Below are 19134 nucleotides of genomic sequence, written 5' to 3' on the forward strand. Positions count from 1 at the left end.
CAGTTTTGTTTGATATAGCCTATGCCTCACCTGAACAGCTTCAGGAAATGGATATGCCATTCAGAGTTCCTTTTGACAATGTTACAACTCGTCCATTAATAATCCAGTGGACAGTATCGTAATCCCACCAGGACTGGTGTTAAATAACCAATATTTTTCCTAGGAGGGTACCAAATTAACTAATAACCTTTATAATACCATAGATGTTATATGTTAAGCAGTACAAGCATTAACTGTGTTTATCTTGGCACAGAGAATACACAACACTTGTTACTATAAAATAAATATTTCAAGAGTTTTCTAGCCATTTCATATTTACTCTTGTTTTTATAGAAACATATTTATGGTTTTTATGTTCTTACTGTTATCTAAGTTGAATCCTGGCTGCATGATAATTAGATCAATCAAAACCAAGCTGCATCAGTGCAGTCTAAAATAAGTACACTAGCTGCAACAATATAAATAATTGTCGCATAACCAATAATGCAGCTGCATTGGTGACTAGGGGTATATATACTTCTCACCAACAAGACACACTGATCAGTTGAAACAAATGAATCAACAAGACAAATTCTCTCTGATGAGTTGCAAAGATAGTGAAACCTGTCAGGGATCTGGGGTGACTAGACCAATGCAGCAGACTGGAGGGAATGCCTCCACATCCTGTCAGGGATCTGGGGTGACTAGACCAATGCAGCAGATTGGAGGGAATGCCTCCACATCCTATCAGGATGGGGTGACTAGACCAATGCAGCAGACTGGAGGGAATACCTCCACATCCTGTCAGGATGGGGTGACTAGACCATTGCAGCAGACTGGAGGGAATGCATCCACATCCTATCAGGATGGGGTGACTAGACCAATGCAGCAGATTGGAGGGAATGCCTCCACATCATGTCAGGATGGGGTGACTAGACCAATGCAGCAGACTGGAGGGAATGCCTCCACATCCTGTCAGGGATCTGGGGTGACTAGACCAATGCAGCAGACTGGAGGGAATGCCTCCACATCCTGTCAGGATGGGGTGACTAGACCAATGCAGCAGACAGGAGGGAATGCCTCCACATCCTGTCAGGGATCTGGGGTGACTAGATCAATGCAGCAGACTGGAGGGAATGCCTCCACATCCTGTCAGGATGGGGTGACTAGACCAATGCAGCAGACTGGAGGGAATGCCTCCACATCCTATCCGGATGGGGTGACTAGACCAATGCAGCAGACTGGAGGGAATGCCTCCACATCCTATCAGGATGGGGTGATTAGACCAATGCAGCAGACTGGAGGGAATGCCTCCACATCCTGTCAGGATGGGGTGACTAGACCAATGCAGCAGACTGGAGGGAATGCCTCCACATCCTGTCAGGGATCTGGGGTGACTAGACCAATGCAGCAGATTGGAGGGAATGCCTCCACATCCTGTCAGGATGGGGTGACTAGACCAATGCAGCAGACTGGAGGGAATGCCTCCACATCCTGTCAGGATGGGGTGACTAGACCATTGCAGCAGACTGGAGGGAATGCATCCACATCCTATCAGATGGGGTGACTAGACCAATGCAGCAGATTGGAGGGAATGCCTCCACATCCTGTCAGGATGGGGTGACTAGACCAATGCAGCAGACTGGAGGGAATGCCTCCACATCCTGTCAGGGATCTGGGGTGACTAGACCAATGCAGCAGATTGGAGGGAATGCCTCCACATCCTATCAGGATGGGGTGACTAGACCAATGCAGCAGACTGGAGGGAATGCCTCCACATCCTGTCAGGGATCTGGGGTGACTAGACCAATGCAGCAGATTGGAGGGAATGCCTCCACATCCTATCAGGATGGGGTGACTAGACCAATGCAGCAGACTGGAGGGAATACCTCCACATCCTGTCAGGATGGGGTGACTAGACCATTGCAGCAGACTGGAGGGAATGCATCCACATCCTATCAGGATGGGGTGACTAGACCAATGCAGCAGATTGGAGGGAATGCCTCCACATCCTGTCAGGATGGGGTGACTAGACCAATGCAGCAGACTGGAGGGAATGCCTCCACATCCTGTCAGGGATCTGGGGTGACTAGACCAATGCAGCAGACTGGAGGGAATGCCTCCACATCCTGTCAGGATGGGGTGACTAGACCAATGCAGCAGACAGGAGGGAATGCCTCCACATCCTGTCAGGGATCTGGGGTGACTAGATCAATGCAGCAGACTGGAGGGAATGCCTCCACATCCTGTCAGGATGGGGTGACTAGACCAATGCAGCAGACTGGAGGGAATGCCTCCAAATCCTATCCGGATGGGATGACTAGACCAATGCAGCAGACTGGAGGGAATGCCTCCACATCCTATCAGGATGGGGTGATTAGACCAATGCAGCAGACTGGAGGGAATGCCTCCACATCCTGTCAGGATGGGGTGACTAGACCAATGCAGCAGACTGGAGGGAATGCCTCCACATCCTGTCAGGGATCTGGGGTGACTAGACCAATGCAGCAGATTGGAGGGAATGCCTCCACATCCTGTCAGGATGGGGTGACTAGACCAATGCAGCAGACTGGAGGGAATGCCTCCACATCCTATCAGGATGGGGTGACTAGACCATTGCAGCAGACTGGAGGGAATGCATCCACATCCTATCAGATGGGGTGACTAGACCAATGCAGCAGATTGGAGGGAATGCCTCCACATCCTGTCAGGATGGGGTGACTAGACCAATGCAGCAGACTGGAGGGAATGCCTCCACATCCTGTCAGGGATCTGGGGTGACTAGACCAATGCAGCAGACTGAAGGGAATGCCTCCACATCCTATCAGGATGGGGTGACTAGACCAATGCAGCAGACTGGAGGGAATGCCTCCACATCCTATCCGGATGGGGTGACTAGACCAATGCAGCAGACTGGAGGGAATGCCTCCACATCCTGTCAGGATGGGGTGACTAGACCAATACAGCAGACTGGAGGGAATGCCTCCACATCCTGTCAGGATCTGGGGTAACTAGACCAATGCAGCAGATTGGAGGGAATGCCTCCACATCCTATCAGGATGCACCTTCAATCTTTTTTCTGTTTCATCAGCATGGAGAAGAAGCAAACTACATGTCTTATTTATTGAGTGTGATGTCTAATCTGCAGTGGGAATTAGGATTCTGTTTCATTGTTATGTCAACCAGGTCTTCTTGCAAAATTTCAGCTTCCACCAGTACTCCCATCCCAAACCGCTCTGGTGGCCTAGTGGTTAGAATGTCCGCCTTGGATGTGGGAGGTCATGGGTTCAATTCCCAGCCAAGTCATACCAAAGACTTACAAAAATGGTACTAACAGTGGCACACAGCATTAAAAAGAGGTTAGTGTTAGGACTGGTCGGCCTGGTGTCAAGATAATGTGATTGGGTGGGACATCATGCTACATGTCTGCAGCATGATGCCCCAGTGCTAGACATCACTATAAACTGTCACACTGCAGACATCGTAGCAATATGACTGAGTTCTTTTTAAAGCTACATTAAAAGTTCAAATCATACACACCCATCTCGATATGAGATCCCAGTATCAGCCACATCTGTGTTTGGGATGATGATGATATTCTTGTTGGCCTTGTTTGGGCACTAGGCTTTTATTTAGCAATTATTAAAGGGAGATAGAAGAGTAGGGAAAACATTTTCTCCCCTTAAGGGGCTCAGCTGATATTTCAGCATCCACTATACATAGATGGATTTCTCTCACCATTAGAGAGATTATGGGGTCTCTAACGAAAATAAACTTTTCAATCAGGAGGATAAAAGTCCATGAAATAAGATCTGTCTCTAATTCCTGGGTTCACCTTAATCACCCATTTTATTATGAAGTCTGCATTCGCACACAACTTTCTCATCATTTTACCATCCCTTCTTAGCAAATCAGAGCCAGGTATTTTTTTCTTCTCTCTGCATCCTCTTGCCACTGCACAATCAGTGAATGAAAGAACTACAAGTTAAGTAGTTTATATATTTTGTTCCTTTTCAGTCCATCAGCCACCTTACTTTCTGACAAATTCAGCTAAGCAATAGTGACCAGTAAGCTATTACTGATATTAAACTGTATTTGGAGGGAAGGTAAGCTATTACTGATATTAAACATTATTTGGAGGGAGGTAAGCTATTACTTATATTAAACTGTATTTGGATGGGAGGTAAGCTATTACTTATATTAAACTGTATTTGGAGGGAAGGTAAGCTATTACTGATATTAAACATTATTTGGAGGGAGGTAAGCTATTACTTATATTAAACTGTATTTGGAGGGAAGGTAAGCTATTACTTATATTAAACTGTATTTGGAGGGGAGGTAAGCTATTACTTATATTAAACTGTATTTGGAGGGAAGGTAAGCTATTACTGATATTAAACAGTATTTGGAGGGAAGATAAGCTATTACTGATATTAAACTGTATTTGGAAAAGAGGTAAAACTAACATCATTTATGCAATACTTAGCTGAAGCTGTTGGATGCCATCCTCCCACCACACTCAGATGTCCTTGATTAGCTAATGTTCTTTAAGAGAATGAGGATGGGCAAGTGTGCATGGGCTGATGGCATAGGTCATACTGGGCCTGCACATGTTCTACAAATTTCTTTCTAAGAATTTTTATGGTATATCAAAAAAGGATGAGAGGTTTTTCCATTAAAGAAAGGTAATGCTTTGCAATAATAACAAGTAAGTCTTACATAATTAAAATGATTTTTTCAATGTGACATCTTTTTATGTATTTTAAGTCCTTTTTTTTCACATATCACACTTCTAGTTCCTGATAGTTATAAAATACATGACTGCTTAAGCTCCAATGGTCCAAGCAAAGAAATTCAATTGACTCAAGATGAATTAGATCGTTGATTCTGCAAATATAGCTTCCATGTCAGCTTTGAATATAATTGTCAAGCAGCTGTTTAGTACAAGGTGACAAAGTTACTTTTAATTTATTTTTTTAAATACTGTAATTTGTCTTTGTAAACACAGCTTTATGTGTGAGTGATAAATATGGATGGCATCACTGACAGTTGGCATGTCTTTCATGAAATAGGATGGTTTATTGATTTGTCACCAATCTATGATGTACTCCTGTCTTCATAAGAATCATCCATAATCGATTCACTCAACAATAACCACTATTGTCTGCTTGCAGCTGGAAGATTTCAGAACTGGCGATAAGCATGGCTTACTACTTAATGTTGATCTTTGAATTCTCAATTTTGAAATTTGTACTTAGTGCTAAGGTCCATGACGTTATTGAATAATACAAGGTTCCCAGATCTCTCAGATCTGGAGGTCTTGGATGTAATAAAAATGTCAGAATAATATTTGTCAGCAAGAAACTTCATGTATGTTCAACAAGCATTTCTCTGCTCATCTTCAGTACAGAGATGTCAGGATTTCCCAAATTATCTGCACTTGAGTGGCTAAATAAAGCAATGATCTGAGCTTAATTTACTCTAGCTGCCATATTTTATATTTATAAACCTCAATTAGGTTCAAGCATCTTGCATGGTAAATAAATTCATCCACTATGCTGCCATATTCAGCAGATGTTGTAAGAATTGATTTGAGAAGATAATCATGTTGTTAATTGGTGGCAAGTGTTATATGAATTACCCTATCCTATACCAAACTATTGATTCTGAGCAATTTGTGAAATGCTAACATTATTATGGACCCTAGCTCTAATGCCAAACATTGATTCTAAGCAATCTGGGAATTGCTAACATTATTATGGACCCTAGCTCTAATGCCAAACATCAACTGCTGAGCAATCTGGGAATTTCTAACATTATTATGGACCCTAGCTCTAATGCCAAAACATTGATTCTGAGCAATCTGGGAATAGCTAACATCTCATCCTTAGTATTGATGACCCATCTCATTTTAATTTGGAGTCAGGAAGAATGTATATTAGTGTATTACAAAATGGCAAATCTGGGTTTATTATGTATACTTGTACAGACCCCAGTCGGTTAGTTTATTGTGAGATGGCAAATCTGGGTTTATGATGTCCACATTTGGATGCATGTTAGGCAAGGTAAATACAGTATTTACAGTGGCCACCCACTCAAGACCCTCTTTATAATGCTGCCCCTGTAGTAAAATGGATGTTATGGATTCTATTAGATTGATCAAGTAACTTAAATGATTTATTTCAGTTTATTTTAGTTCCTGTTTTACCAACACAGATCTAGTAATGCTTTAACGCCATACAAGGGAACATGTTTTTGGAACATTCCTCAGTAGAAGGATTCCTGATAATGCAGGTCTTTTTAATGGCTTTTGTGAAGAGCATTGTAAAGGGGGACTACTCTGTATTTCTTATAGGGCAGAATGGTACAAGTAATGCAGTTGAGAATGCATGTAAATTGTAATTTGGTTATAAGCTTGGAGCTGCAGTAGATCAGTGGTAAGTGTGCTAGACTTCTGACAAAAAGGGTTATGGGTTAGACCAGTGCTGTCCAACCTGCAACCTGCGGGCTATATGCGGCCCGCGGGCTGATTTTAAATGGCTCACCAGAGCTCGAGCAGCTATATAGTCATTGCTTTTCAGTTTTCTGCCTCGTCTTCAAGAAAAACATTTTTCGGTGGCCCATGGTGTCAAAATGGTTGGACAGCACTGGGTTAGATGTTTACCATCAGACTGGCATGGGTCACCTACTGCGGTGTGTTCCTGGATATTTTTTACAATTGCCCTGGTACTACATAACCTTCAGATCATGCTGTGCTTTAAAACATCAAGCCAAACCATTTATCGTGGGCATATCAATGTACTGAATTTTCCATATTTATTGATTGTAGTGTTTGTACTTTTAGATATTGTGTGCAGGACCAAATAAAAGTCAAGATAGTCATGTGTACTTTGGGCAATTTCCAACAGCACCTAGAACTATAATTTTTTAAATATATACTTCCATTTCATAAATAATAGAGGCTGTTGGAATTGCTTTTTTTGAAATAATTTTTTTTCTTGCATAAATACATTGCATGATGTGACAGTGCATTGCTGTAATGAGATATCTGGCAATGAACTTGTGGAACTGTACCCATGCTTTACAGCACCCAATAAATGGTTGCAAATGTCAGATATGAAGAAAATTGTATAGGATTATCATATTCAGTGCTTTTAGATGGGTATCTAATATAGCCATGTACCTCAATAAGGGATGAGACATTTTATCCAAGAACACAATCATGATGAAAAAAGACATGAAAGAAGAACAGTTCTAGGTACATGGATGTCAGGATGTGCATGAAGTCCATGTAAGTAATAGGTACATGGACAATGACTGTTTGTTGATTCCTTATCTCTCTTTCTTTCAGTGTGTATTATTCATTAGGGTCAGGAAGTGACATGGCCAGTTTTTATCAAAGGGCAGGGGTTCCCAGTGTTGATATGTGGTATAGCTATGATCATGTAAGTAAAATTTTCCCCTTGCTTTGTAACAAAAGGTAGGGGTTATGTGATTCTTTCCTGTCCAGACATGTATATTTGCATGATTCTGCCTGTCTAGACATGTATGTTTCCATGATTCTACCTGTCTAGACATGTATGTTTCCATGATTCTACTTGTCTAGACATGTATGTTTCCATGATTCCACCTAAAATAGATAAACAAAACTCTTTTTTGATAAAAAATAAAAGAAACTAACCTTTTATTGTTATCATTTATTACTGTTTCATTTTCATCATGAGCAATAAAGAATAAAATATATCCATGAACTCTGTATATGTAGCGTAGTCATCCATATGGTATCGTGTATCGCTTATGACGTGAACATTGAGAAACAAATTTTGTTTGGTTGTACTCAAAGGTTTGAATATGTTATCCAGCTGAAAACTGGATCCAACAAAATCGCAAGCAAGAGGGAAATAATCGAAGACATCTGCCATTCGTGCATAACATGGTGTTTGGTGCTAAATAACCAAGATTGAGTTGTATCCAGGTCAACTGTATGATAGTATCTGCAAAATAAAAATCATTATTTGAAAATACATTCACTTTAGTGCAAGTGACAATCTTTTTGCTAGCATGGGTTACAGAAAGTACTATTAAAGCAAGTTATTTCTGTTCATACTATTTACTCGCAGACATCAGTATCGATTTGTATTATAACTACAGATGCCAAGCAGATAGAAACTCAGGTGGTGAATAAACACAACTGGCAGTGAGCAGTAAACTCATTGTTTGAACTTGGGGACAGTAAAACAAAGGTTATTTTTATTAAAAAGCAAGCTTACCTCAGCAACCGACTTTGGATAATTTTAAGTACCAATACAAAGGTTATTTTATTACAAAGAAAGCTGACCTTGTAAGCCAACTTCGGATTTCTTTAAGCATGCCAACTTTTTGTTTGAATATACAAAATCAGCCAAGATATGGAAGCTAACTTTGGTTCCTTTTCACTGGTATTCACATGAATTTGAAAATAAATTGAAACAATGGAACATGCATGGACATCGATGACCCAGTGTCACCCAGAAAATGCAGAGAAAATAAAATCATTTGATGAGTTTGTGAAGGCCAAAAGAGAAAAGATGATTTCACCAACAGTATGATCATTAACATGGATGGAATTCTAGTGTACTTTGATCTCATTTCTTGGTGGACTGACGATTAGATGGTGGGTTAAAAGTGTGAGAATTAGCACAACTGGTGCAGATTTTAAAAACTTGTCCTTGCAGATTCCGCTTCAGGAGATAGGTTTCCTCCAAAGATAATTTTTCATTGCATTAAGAACGGATTGTACATGTGCACAAGAAGGTTTTTGTTGAGATGCTGCTGCAGTGGATTAAAGAGTTTTATCTCTAGTAAAGTTATATATTTTTTAAAATATAATTTCAGTTGGAGAGCATACTCTGACATGTAATTTTCAAATTATTTATAAGGTATCCCACAACTTACGACTCGAAAAAAATGATGTGTCCCAAAACAAACAGTGGACAGAAAAATTACTTAAAAAATTAATTTATTGTGTCCCAACAAATAATGTCCCAACATATATGGTAAATATGGTATGCGTGCATAATTCTACCTATCCATATATGTATATGTGTGCATGATTCTACCTGTCCTGACATATATACGTGTGCATGGTTCATCCTGTCCTGATATGTATATGTGTGCATGATTCTACCAGTGTCCTGAAATGTATATGTGTGCATAATTCAACCTGTCCTGGCATGTAAATATGTGCATGATTCCACCTGTCCTGACATGTATGTGTGCATGATTCTACCTGTCCAGACATGTATGTTTGCATGATTCTACCAGTCCAGTCAGGTATGTTTGCATGATTCTACCTACCCAGATGTGTGTTTGCATGATTCCACATGTTCTGACATGTATATGTGTGCAAGCAATTTCACACAGCTCCTCCTACACCATTCAAGATGAGATTTTAAACTTTGGGAATAGATCGTGGGATGTCTGTAGACATGTGCAATGATTTTACAATTTAGATGCATCCACTGTAGGTAAGGCTAGTGGGTTGTGTTTGGTTTATTTCCTTATTATAAGCTTTGTATGTCTGGGAGTCAGTGTATGTGATTACTAACTCAGGTATCAACATGTCATGCTCCAGGATTATGCAAGTGTGGCCCTAGGGTCATGACTTGAACCCTACATTATAGCTGCATTTACACTTACTAGGGATGAATGAAAATAAGCCCCAGTGACTTGACTCAAAGGGCACATATGGGACAAAGCAAGGTAATCAATGGAATACAGACAGTTTAGTTAAATAGGTCCTTTAGCTCAACTGGTCATAGACCAGTAGAGCTTATCGGGTGGTCTTTTGTCTGTTGTCTGTCCATCTGTTAGCACTTTATTATTGCTACTCTTCCTAAGCGACTTGGAGGTTTGCCATGAAACTGTTCGACATACATTTTTGTCCCATAGTCTTGTTGGTCCTGAATGAAAATGTTGCTGCTCAGACATAATATGGCTGCCACAGTGGCCATCTTAAAATCTTATTATCTTTACACCTCATGAATTGATGGTCATATGAACATGGAGTTTTCACTAAAAGACTTCCTATGATGTCTAGTTTGTCCTAAATGAAAATGGTGCCAATCTGATATTCAGTATAACTGGTACACGTTGGCTTTCTTGAAAAACTTATCAGTACTTCTTCTGAATGGATACTCATATCAGTATGAGGTTTTCACTTAAAAGACTTCAATTGTTCCTAAAGGAAAATGGTGCCAGTCTGACACCTGCTATGGCTACCACATCAGTTCTTGCAAATCTTGTTTATTGTTATCTCTGAATGGTTGTATCAACAGGAGCTTTTCACTAAAATCTTCTTCTAGCTAGACCTAAGTGTAAGCTATTTTGAAAATCTTGTTATTAATATTCCTTCTAACCAGAAAGGCCTTCTGACTTGGTATTTTCACTAAAAGATTTTTTGTGATGTTTTTATTTGTCACTGTACATTGATATGCAGTCACATTGTTTTTATTTGTCACTGTACATTGATATGCAGTTACATTGTTTTTATTTGTCACTGTACATTGATATGCAGTCACATTGTTTTTATTTGTCACTGTACATTGATATGCAGTCACATTGTTTTTATTTGTCACTGTACATTGATATGCAGTCTCATGGTTTGTTTTTATTTGTCACTGTACATTGCTATGCAGTCACATTGTTTTTTTTGTCACTGTACATTGCTATGCAGTCACATTGTTTTTATTTGTCACTGTACATTGCTATGCAGTCACATTGTTTTTATTTGTCACTGTACATTGATATGCAGTCACATTGTTTTTATTTGTCACTGTACATTGATATGCAGTCTCATGGTTTGTTTTTATTTGTCAATTTGTGTCTGGTTCTTTACATAATAGTTACACATACTTATTACATCAAGGAACTGCAACAGGAAAAGCCAAAGTTACACATACTTATTACATCAAGGAACTGCAACAGGAAAAGCCAAAGTTACACATACATATTACATCAAGGAACTGCAACAGGAAAAGCCAAAGTTACACATACATATTACATCAATGAACTGCAACAGGAAAAGCCAAAGTTACACATACATATTACATCAAGGAACTGCAACAGGAAAAGCCAAAGTTACACATACTTATTACATCAAGGAACTGCAACAGGAAAAGCCAAAGTTACACATACATATTACATCAAGGAACTGCAACAGGAAAAGCCAAAGTTACACATACATATTACATCAATGAACTGCAACAGGAAAAGCCAAAGTTACACATACATATTACATCAAGGAACTGCAACAGGAAAAGCCAAAGTTACACATACTTATTACATCAAGGAACTGCAACAGGAAAAGCCAAAGTTACACATACATATTACATCAAGGAACTGCAACAGGAAAAGCCAACAGTTACACATACATATTACATCAAGGAACTGCAACAGGAAAAGCCAACAGTTACACATACATATTACATCATGGAACTGCAACAGGAAAAGCCAAAGTTAACAACAAAATGTTTCAGCTGAGCATGAAACTTAAATTTCAATTTGCTAAGTTTTAAGATTAAAAGTGATTAATGTTTTAAAAATATTGTCCCACAAAGCAGAGGTTTTTCAAATGGAGGCTATAGGGAGTACTCAGGAAATGGTTAGGCCAGTGCCACCAGCTACATATTTGTAATTGTCTAGTGTTTCTAATGTAATTGTGTAATGTTTCTAATGTAATTGTTTAGTGTTTCTTATGTAATTGACTAATGATTCTAATGTAATTGTCTAGTGTTTCAAATGTAATTGTCTAATGCTTCTAATGTAATTGTCTAGTGTTTCTAATGTAATTGTCTAATGATTCTAATGTAATTGTCTAGTGTTTCTAATGTAATTGTCTAATGCTTCTAATGTAATTGTCTAGTGTTTCTAATGTAATTGTCTAATGATTCTAATGTAATTGTCTAGTGTTTCTAATGTAATTGTCTAATGCTTCTAATGTAATTGTCTAGTGTTTCTAATGTAATTGTCTAATGCTTCTAATGTAATTGTCTAGTGTTTCTAATGTAATTGTCTAATGTTTCTAATGTAATTGGCTAGTGTTTCTAATGTAATTGTCTAATGATTCTAATGTAATTGTCTAGTGTTTCTAATGTAATTGTCTAATGATTCTAATGTAATTGTCTAATGTTTCTAAAGTAACTGTCTAATAAGTCTGATGTAATTGTCTAATGTTTCTTTGTTAGCATTTATCATCATTATCCAGACATGAGTACTAGGTCAGTGGTTCTCAAACTGTTTTTTTTTTCATGGACCACTCAGACATTGCTGAGGGTCTCAACCAGACATTGCTGAGGGTCTCAACCAGATGTTGCTGAGGGTCTCAACCAGATGTTGCTGAGGGTCTCAACTAACCATTTAATGATTGCTGAAGGTCTTAGTGGACTATTTAATCTTTCCTAATGTTGATTGTACCATTAGGTGACTATTGTAAAGCGCTTTGCATAAAGGTTTGAGAACCTCTGCACTTGGTAAAAAATGAAACTGTCTGTGACTGAAGATGATGTATTGATGTTTGTGTGTTTCAGAAAAAATGGAATATGCTTAGCTACCCACTGTATCACTCCGCATATGAAACATTCCACATGTACAAGACGCACATTGATCCATCCTTCAACTACTCTTTGGCCATGACACAGCTATGGGGGATTCTGAGCTGGTGAGTGCCACGGATTATACTCAACTGATCACTGTTATCTTTTGTGTATTACATCAGCAACTGCAGGTCTGTTTTCAGATCAATACAGTGTATTGGTGGGAAACAGGATCCAGTCATATCCTCACTTTTGGCTGCAATTAAATACACAAATCATTTGTGATTAAGGGAATTTATTTTTTGTTGAAATTTGATTGCTTCCAGTAGAGAAATTATTTATTGTCGAGCTCACTTACACAGAAGCATTGTCATGATTAGATTGACATGTCATGCTCACTTACACAGAAGCATGATGTCATGATTACATTGACATGTCAAGCTCACATGCATGGAAGCATGTCATGATTACATTAACATGTTGTGCTCACTTACACAGAAGCATTATGTCATGATTACATTGACATGTCAAGGTCACTTACACAGAACCATTATGTCATGACTACATTGACATGTCAAGGTCACTTACACAGAAGCATGATGTCATGATTACATTAACATATCAAGCTCACATGCACAGAAGCATGATGTCATGATTACATTGACATGTCAAGGTCACTTACACAGAAGCATGATGTCATAATTACATTAACATATCAAGCTCACATGCACAGAAGCATGATGTCATGATTACATTGACATGTCAAGCTCACTTACACAGAAGCATGATGTCATAATTACATTAACATATCAAGCTCACATGCACAGAAGCATGATGTCATGATTACATTGACATGTCAAGGTCACTTACACAGAAGCATGATGTCATAATTACATTAACATATCAAGCTCACATGCACAGAAGCATGATGTCATGATTACATTGACATGTCAAGGTCACTTACACAGAAGCATGATGTCATAATTACATTAACATATCAAGCTCACATGCACATAAGCATGATGTCATGATTACATTGACATGTCAAGGTCACTTACACAGAAGCATGATGTCATAATTACATTAACATATCAAGCTCACATGCACAGAAGCATGATGTCATGATTACATTGACATGTCAAGCTCACTTACACAGAAGCATGATGTCATAATTACATTGACATGTCAAGCTCATGTACACAGAAGAATGATGTCATGATTACATTGACATGTCAAGCTCACTTACACAGAAGCATGATGTCATGATTACATTGATATGTCAAGCTCACTTAGAAGCATGATGTTACAATTACATTGACATGTCAAGCTTGCTTAGAAGCATGATGTCATTATTACATTGACATGTCAAGTTCACTTAGAAGCATGATGTCATGATTAAATTGACATGTCAAGCTCACTTAGATGCATGATGTCATGATTACATTGACATTCATGTACATGTCCTTTGGTTTATCCATCAACACCTTGCATTTGGCTCAATGTTAAAGTTTTTTACATTAATCCATTGAAGTTTTTTTTTAGTAAAAAGGTGGGCTGAACAAAATGGGGTCTTGTAATCACATGACTAATGTTAATTTGGTTCATAGACCTAAACCACATTTATCCATAGTGTAAATATAATAATAAACTTACAGTGCAATCTTGTAATTTCCAATTCATCTGATTGTACTGTGATATCTTGCCATGACTTAAAGTCAGCTTGTAATGTCCAAGGCATCTGACTGTACTGTGCTATCTTGACATCACTTAGGGTCAGTTTGTAATGTCCAAGGCATCTGATTGTAATGTGCTATCTTGACATCACTTAAGGACAGTTTGTAATGTCCAAGGCATCTGATTGTAATGTGCTATCTTGACATCATTTAAGGTCAGCTTGACATATACTGAAAAGTTGTTTCACTACACAATTTCACATTAGATTAATGTTGTTTTTCACCTTGCAATAAACAGGTTCACACGTCTGTGATCATTTCAAATGAAATTTATGAAAGCTGTTGAATGATTTTTTTTTCTTTTCTTACCAATGCTATAAAAAACTAAAAATTGTTCTTCTAATTTCCTAACTTTTATTTGAAATTAGCATTTGTGTAAGATTTGGAATTCTTGTTGTCTTGCCATTTGCTGAGAAAAATGCATAAGACCAATGCTGATGGCAGGATTGGCAAAAAAACAGTGTTTACATTTGTGTCTGTTGATGTGGGTGGTCGTGGGCACTCTCTTTTGAAAACCCCTATGTAGCACACTCTTTTGAAAACCCCTATTTAGCACTCTTTTTTTTTACATCCCTGTGTTTCACACTCTTTTGTCAACCCCTATGAAGCACACTCTTTAGAAAACCCCTGTGGAGCACAATTATTTGTACATCCCTATGTAGCACATCCTTTTGTCAACCCCAATGTAGCACACCCTTTTGTCAACCCCTATGTAGCACACCCTTTTGTCAACCCCTATGTAGCACACCCTTTTGTCAACCCCTATGTAGCACACTCTTTTGTCAACCCCTATGTAGCACACCCTTTTGTCAACCCTTTTGTAGTACACTTTGTTTCAGTATTTGCAAAAAACACTACAAATAAATAAATTTTCACTAGGACTAAAATGACATTTTCAGTGGGTTTCTCAGATTAATATACCATTACATCATGTTTTGATGGTATCAGTTGTAGAGATAACATGGTTGAGGGTTTAGTGGACTTGGTTTACTTTTATGTCAGTATAATGGCATTGGTGTTTAATTTAAGCCCCTTTTGCTTTTATGTTAATAGCATAAAACCGATCTAGTGATATCATCCCTTTTAGCGTGTCTCACAGTAAAGGTCATCACAATATACGTGTACAAATAAATTAAATATGTACTGTAGTCATAAATGACAGGTGATCTAAAAATAGTTGTCTTTTGAGAAAGGACACCTTTAAGCAAAATTTACACTGTGCTAGATGTGTATGCAGTATTATACAGTACAGACCAGCATGTTTGCATACTGTACCAGATGTGTATGCAGTACTATATAGTACAGACCTGCATGTTTGCATACTGTGCTAGATGTGTATGCAGTACTATATAGTACAGACCTGCATGTTTGCATACTGTGCCAGATGTGTATGCAGTACTATATAGTACAGACCTGCATGTTTGCATACTGTGCCAGATGTGTATGCAGTACTATATAGTACAGACCTGCATGTTTGCATACTGTGCTAGATGTGTATGCAGTACTATATAGTACAGACCTGCATGTTTGCATACTTTGAGAAAGGACACTGTTAAGCAAAATGTACACTGTGCTAGATGTGTATGCAGTACTATACAGTACAGACCTGCATGTTTGCATACTGTGCCAGATGTGTATGCAGTACTATATTGTACAGACCTGCATGTTTGCATACTGTGCTAGATGTGTATGCAGTACTATATAGTACAGACCTGCATGTTCGCATACTGTGCTAGATGTGTATGCAGTACTATATAGTACAGACCTGCATGTTTGCATACTGTGCTAGATGTGTATGCAGTACTGTATAGTACAGACCTGCATGTTTGCATACTTAGCTAACTTTGAATTTGGCATACATTTAACTGTCAAAACAGGTAATCTTATATTTCTATTTCAGGAAATTGGCTGATGAAACCTTATTGTCATTCAGTGTGCGTAGATATGCCGCGGCTATTTTTGGATTTATTAAATCCTTAACAAACCAGTTTGGAACAGAATGGAAGCAACACAATGTTAATATTGGTAAATATAACACAATTATTACAATATAAGACTTTATAGCATCAATATTGGTAAATATGACCAGAATTATTACAATATAAGAATTATTATAGTATTAATATTGGTAAATATGACCAGAATTATTACAGTATAAGAATTATTATAGCATTAATATTGTTAACTATGACCAGAATTATTACAATATAAGACTTATTATGGCATCAATATTGGCAAATATGACCAGAATTATTACAATATAAGAATTATTATAGCATTAATATTGTTAACTATGACCAGAATTATTACAATATAAGACTTATAATGGCCTCAATATTGGTAAATATGACCAGAATTATTACAATGTAAGAATTATTATGGCATTAATATTGGTAATTATGACCAGAATTATTACAATAAAAGAATTATTACAGCATTAATATTGTTAACTGTGACCAGAATTATTACAATATAAGACTTATTATGGCATCAGTATTGGTAAATATGACCAGAATTATTACAATATAAGACTTATAGCATTAATATTGGTAAATATGACCAGAATTATTACAATATAAGAATTATTATGGCATTATTATTGGTCAGTATGACCAGAATTATTACAATACAAGAATTATAATGGCATTCTTTCATCACTCCTAAGGCTTGATTAAATATGATATCATAGTTTACTTAAGTGTATCATAGTACTGTAAGGCCCTTTTTAGTCCTTAAGGGTGCTACATATTTTTGTACATAGGAACTGATAGTGTTATGTAAGAAAAGATCAAAAACTTGGGGTTGGGGCGATGGAAGAGGGGCTATATCATCAACATAAAATCGAGAACAATTTGACAATGTTTAATGAATTGTGAAAATAAATAAATAATAAATAAGAGCAATAGTTATTGTATACAACCAGATTATGTAATTTTAATATAACAAACTGGAAGGGGGGGGCTGTCAGGTGTGGTGGGAGACAACTGTTACAATCAATTTTTGTTGGAATAAATATATTATTCTTGTTTATTCGATATTGTAAAATGTGCTATTTATAAAGATCCAAAATGTACTAACTTGACACTTTGCTGTTTCTTTTTGTCACTTCGTATTTTGGCGCCGACTGTACTCGTCAGTTGTCTGACCAACAATGACAGCGCTCCCCTATTTATAACCTTCCCCCAGACACCACATGACACAATCCAACCAATCGATGCATGCACGGCAACCCATGCAACCAATCAGTGTCTTGTATGGTGTGCCGTGTATTGCATTGTAAACAATACAGTTTTGCATAGTATACCATGTCAACATTACAAGTACATAATTACATAACAAGAAGTATTTCAATACTGTATGACTTCTCTATGAAATGAATAAGAACATTTTATGAGATCAAGTTTATATGAAATTAAACTTTATGATGATAACTTAAATCTTGAATAATTTAATCAATTCATATAGACGCGGGTTCTGCACTTGATGCAGATGACCGGTACTGTCGTATCAAAACATGAAATGCATACATCAGTACAACTGTATTGCAATGAGGTTATCACTAAAACATGCAAATTACCTTCTTACAGTACCCTACTATCATTAGAGAGAATAATTGCGAATGCGAAAGTATAAAATCTCTAAATACGAAACACTCATGCTAATCCAAAATGGCGAACATCGTGATACAAGGATATACATGGACTTTTCTAGTCATGATTTTGCAGGTATTTTACATAGATTACAAATAGTAATAGCATAAGAGTATACTATTTGTAGCAGATAAGCTAAACAGTACACTCTGAAAACTTTATGACAGACTTTCAAAGACGTTTTACCGAAAGAACCTCTACCTCGAAAATAGGTTACACATGTTAAGATCAGTTGCCAGGATTGGCTGCTAGTTTGACAGTCGATAGACATTAGAGATAAATATAATTGCTATGCTTTGTAAGTGAACATTCTAATTCATATTCACCATATTTATAGAAACAAACTTAATAGAAGCAAGACCGAAAATATTATCCAAGTCATTGTGACTCTAGCCATGGTCATTACACCCTTCTCTTCCAAGTTACAAAATTCTCCTGAATTTTCTTTTCTCAGTAAATCAGATTCAGAATTTTAATAATTTTGTATATAAAGAAAGCATCTAGCCAGCATCTAGGTGCAGGTTGACCCCATCAGTCTTTTGTATTAAAGAATCATAACCATTGTCACGACTTTCTGCCCCTTGTTCCAATATGGACAACCAATGTTTCATTGCAGGTTCTTCTCCACCTTCCTTAGCTACTTGTCTTAAAACTTCATAGGTTTAATATCTGCTTTTTGCCAAGCATTGGTCCTTTTTCCTCAAGTGATAAGCTGCTGTTCCTGGTAGGGCCAGGAAGTTGAAGGTGTCTAATAGATCTAGCCTTTGGGGTGGGAACTGCAGACCAGTCTTTGCAGAAGATAATGCCATAGCTGTATATTCCCATATCAGCAGTTTTCTGTCAGGGGTCATTCCCTCCCATCCTTTTGGTGGCCACTTGATGGATGTCTGGCTAATTGAAAAGGTGATGTCTTCTTCAGGCACCAAGTTCCAGTCCCTCCTCGATGGTGGAAATAGTGGCATACATCCTTGAGACAGCAAGGCAACTGCTCTGGCCTGATTTGTAGACATTTCCTCTTGGGGTTTGGTTCCATCTGTTTTGGATGTTTTAGCACACTGATTGCGGACAGGAGAAAACTTTGACGGCTTCGATGGGAATGGCACAGTGACTAATGTTGCTGGTAATGCCAGATCTAGTTCTGGCTGCAAAATCGTGGCAGTCTCTGGTAAAGATGGTTCTTCTATCTCCCTAGCCCTTGCT

The 19134-nt window shown here is 37.9% G+C and overlaps 1 protein-coding gene across 3 annotated transcripts in view; it reads left to right on the plus strand.

Moving 5' to 3' along the window:
* LOC149785914 (N-acetylated-alpha-linked acidic dipeptidase 2-like) overlaps positions 1-19134 on the plus strand; it is a 175834-nt gene that overhangs the window by 121564 nt on the left and 35136 nt on the right. For all 3 annotated transcript variants that reach the window (XM_089976145.1, XM_089976146.1, XM_089976144.1), the window contains exons 15-17: positions 7331-7424; positions 12546-12676; positions 16185-16309. In XM_089976145.1, coding sequence (XP_089832271.1) covers positions 7331-7424; positions 12546-12676; positions 16185-16309 — 350 coding nt within the window. The remainder of the gene's footprint in view (positions 1-7330; positions 7425-12545; positions 12677-16184; positions 16310-19134) is intronic.

The sequence above is a fragment of the Sinohyriopsis cumingii genome, chromosome 12, assembly GCF_028554795.1.
Source record: "Sinohyriopsis cumingii isolate HCF-2022 chromosome 12, ASM2855479v2, whole genome shotgun sequence".
NCBI lineage: Eukaryota > Metazoa > Mollusca > Bivalvia > Unionida > Unionidae > Sinohyriopsis > Sinohyriopsis cumingii.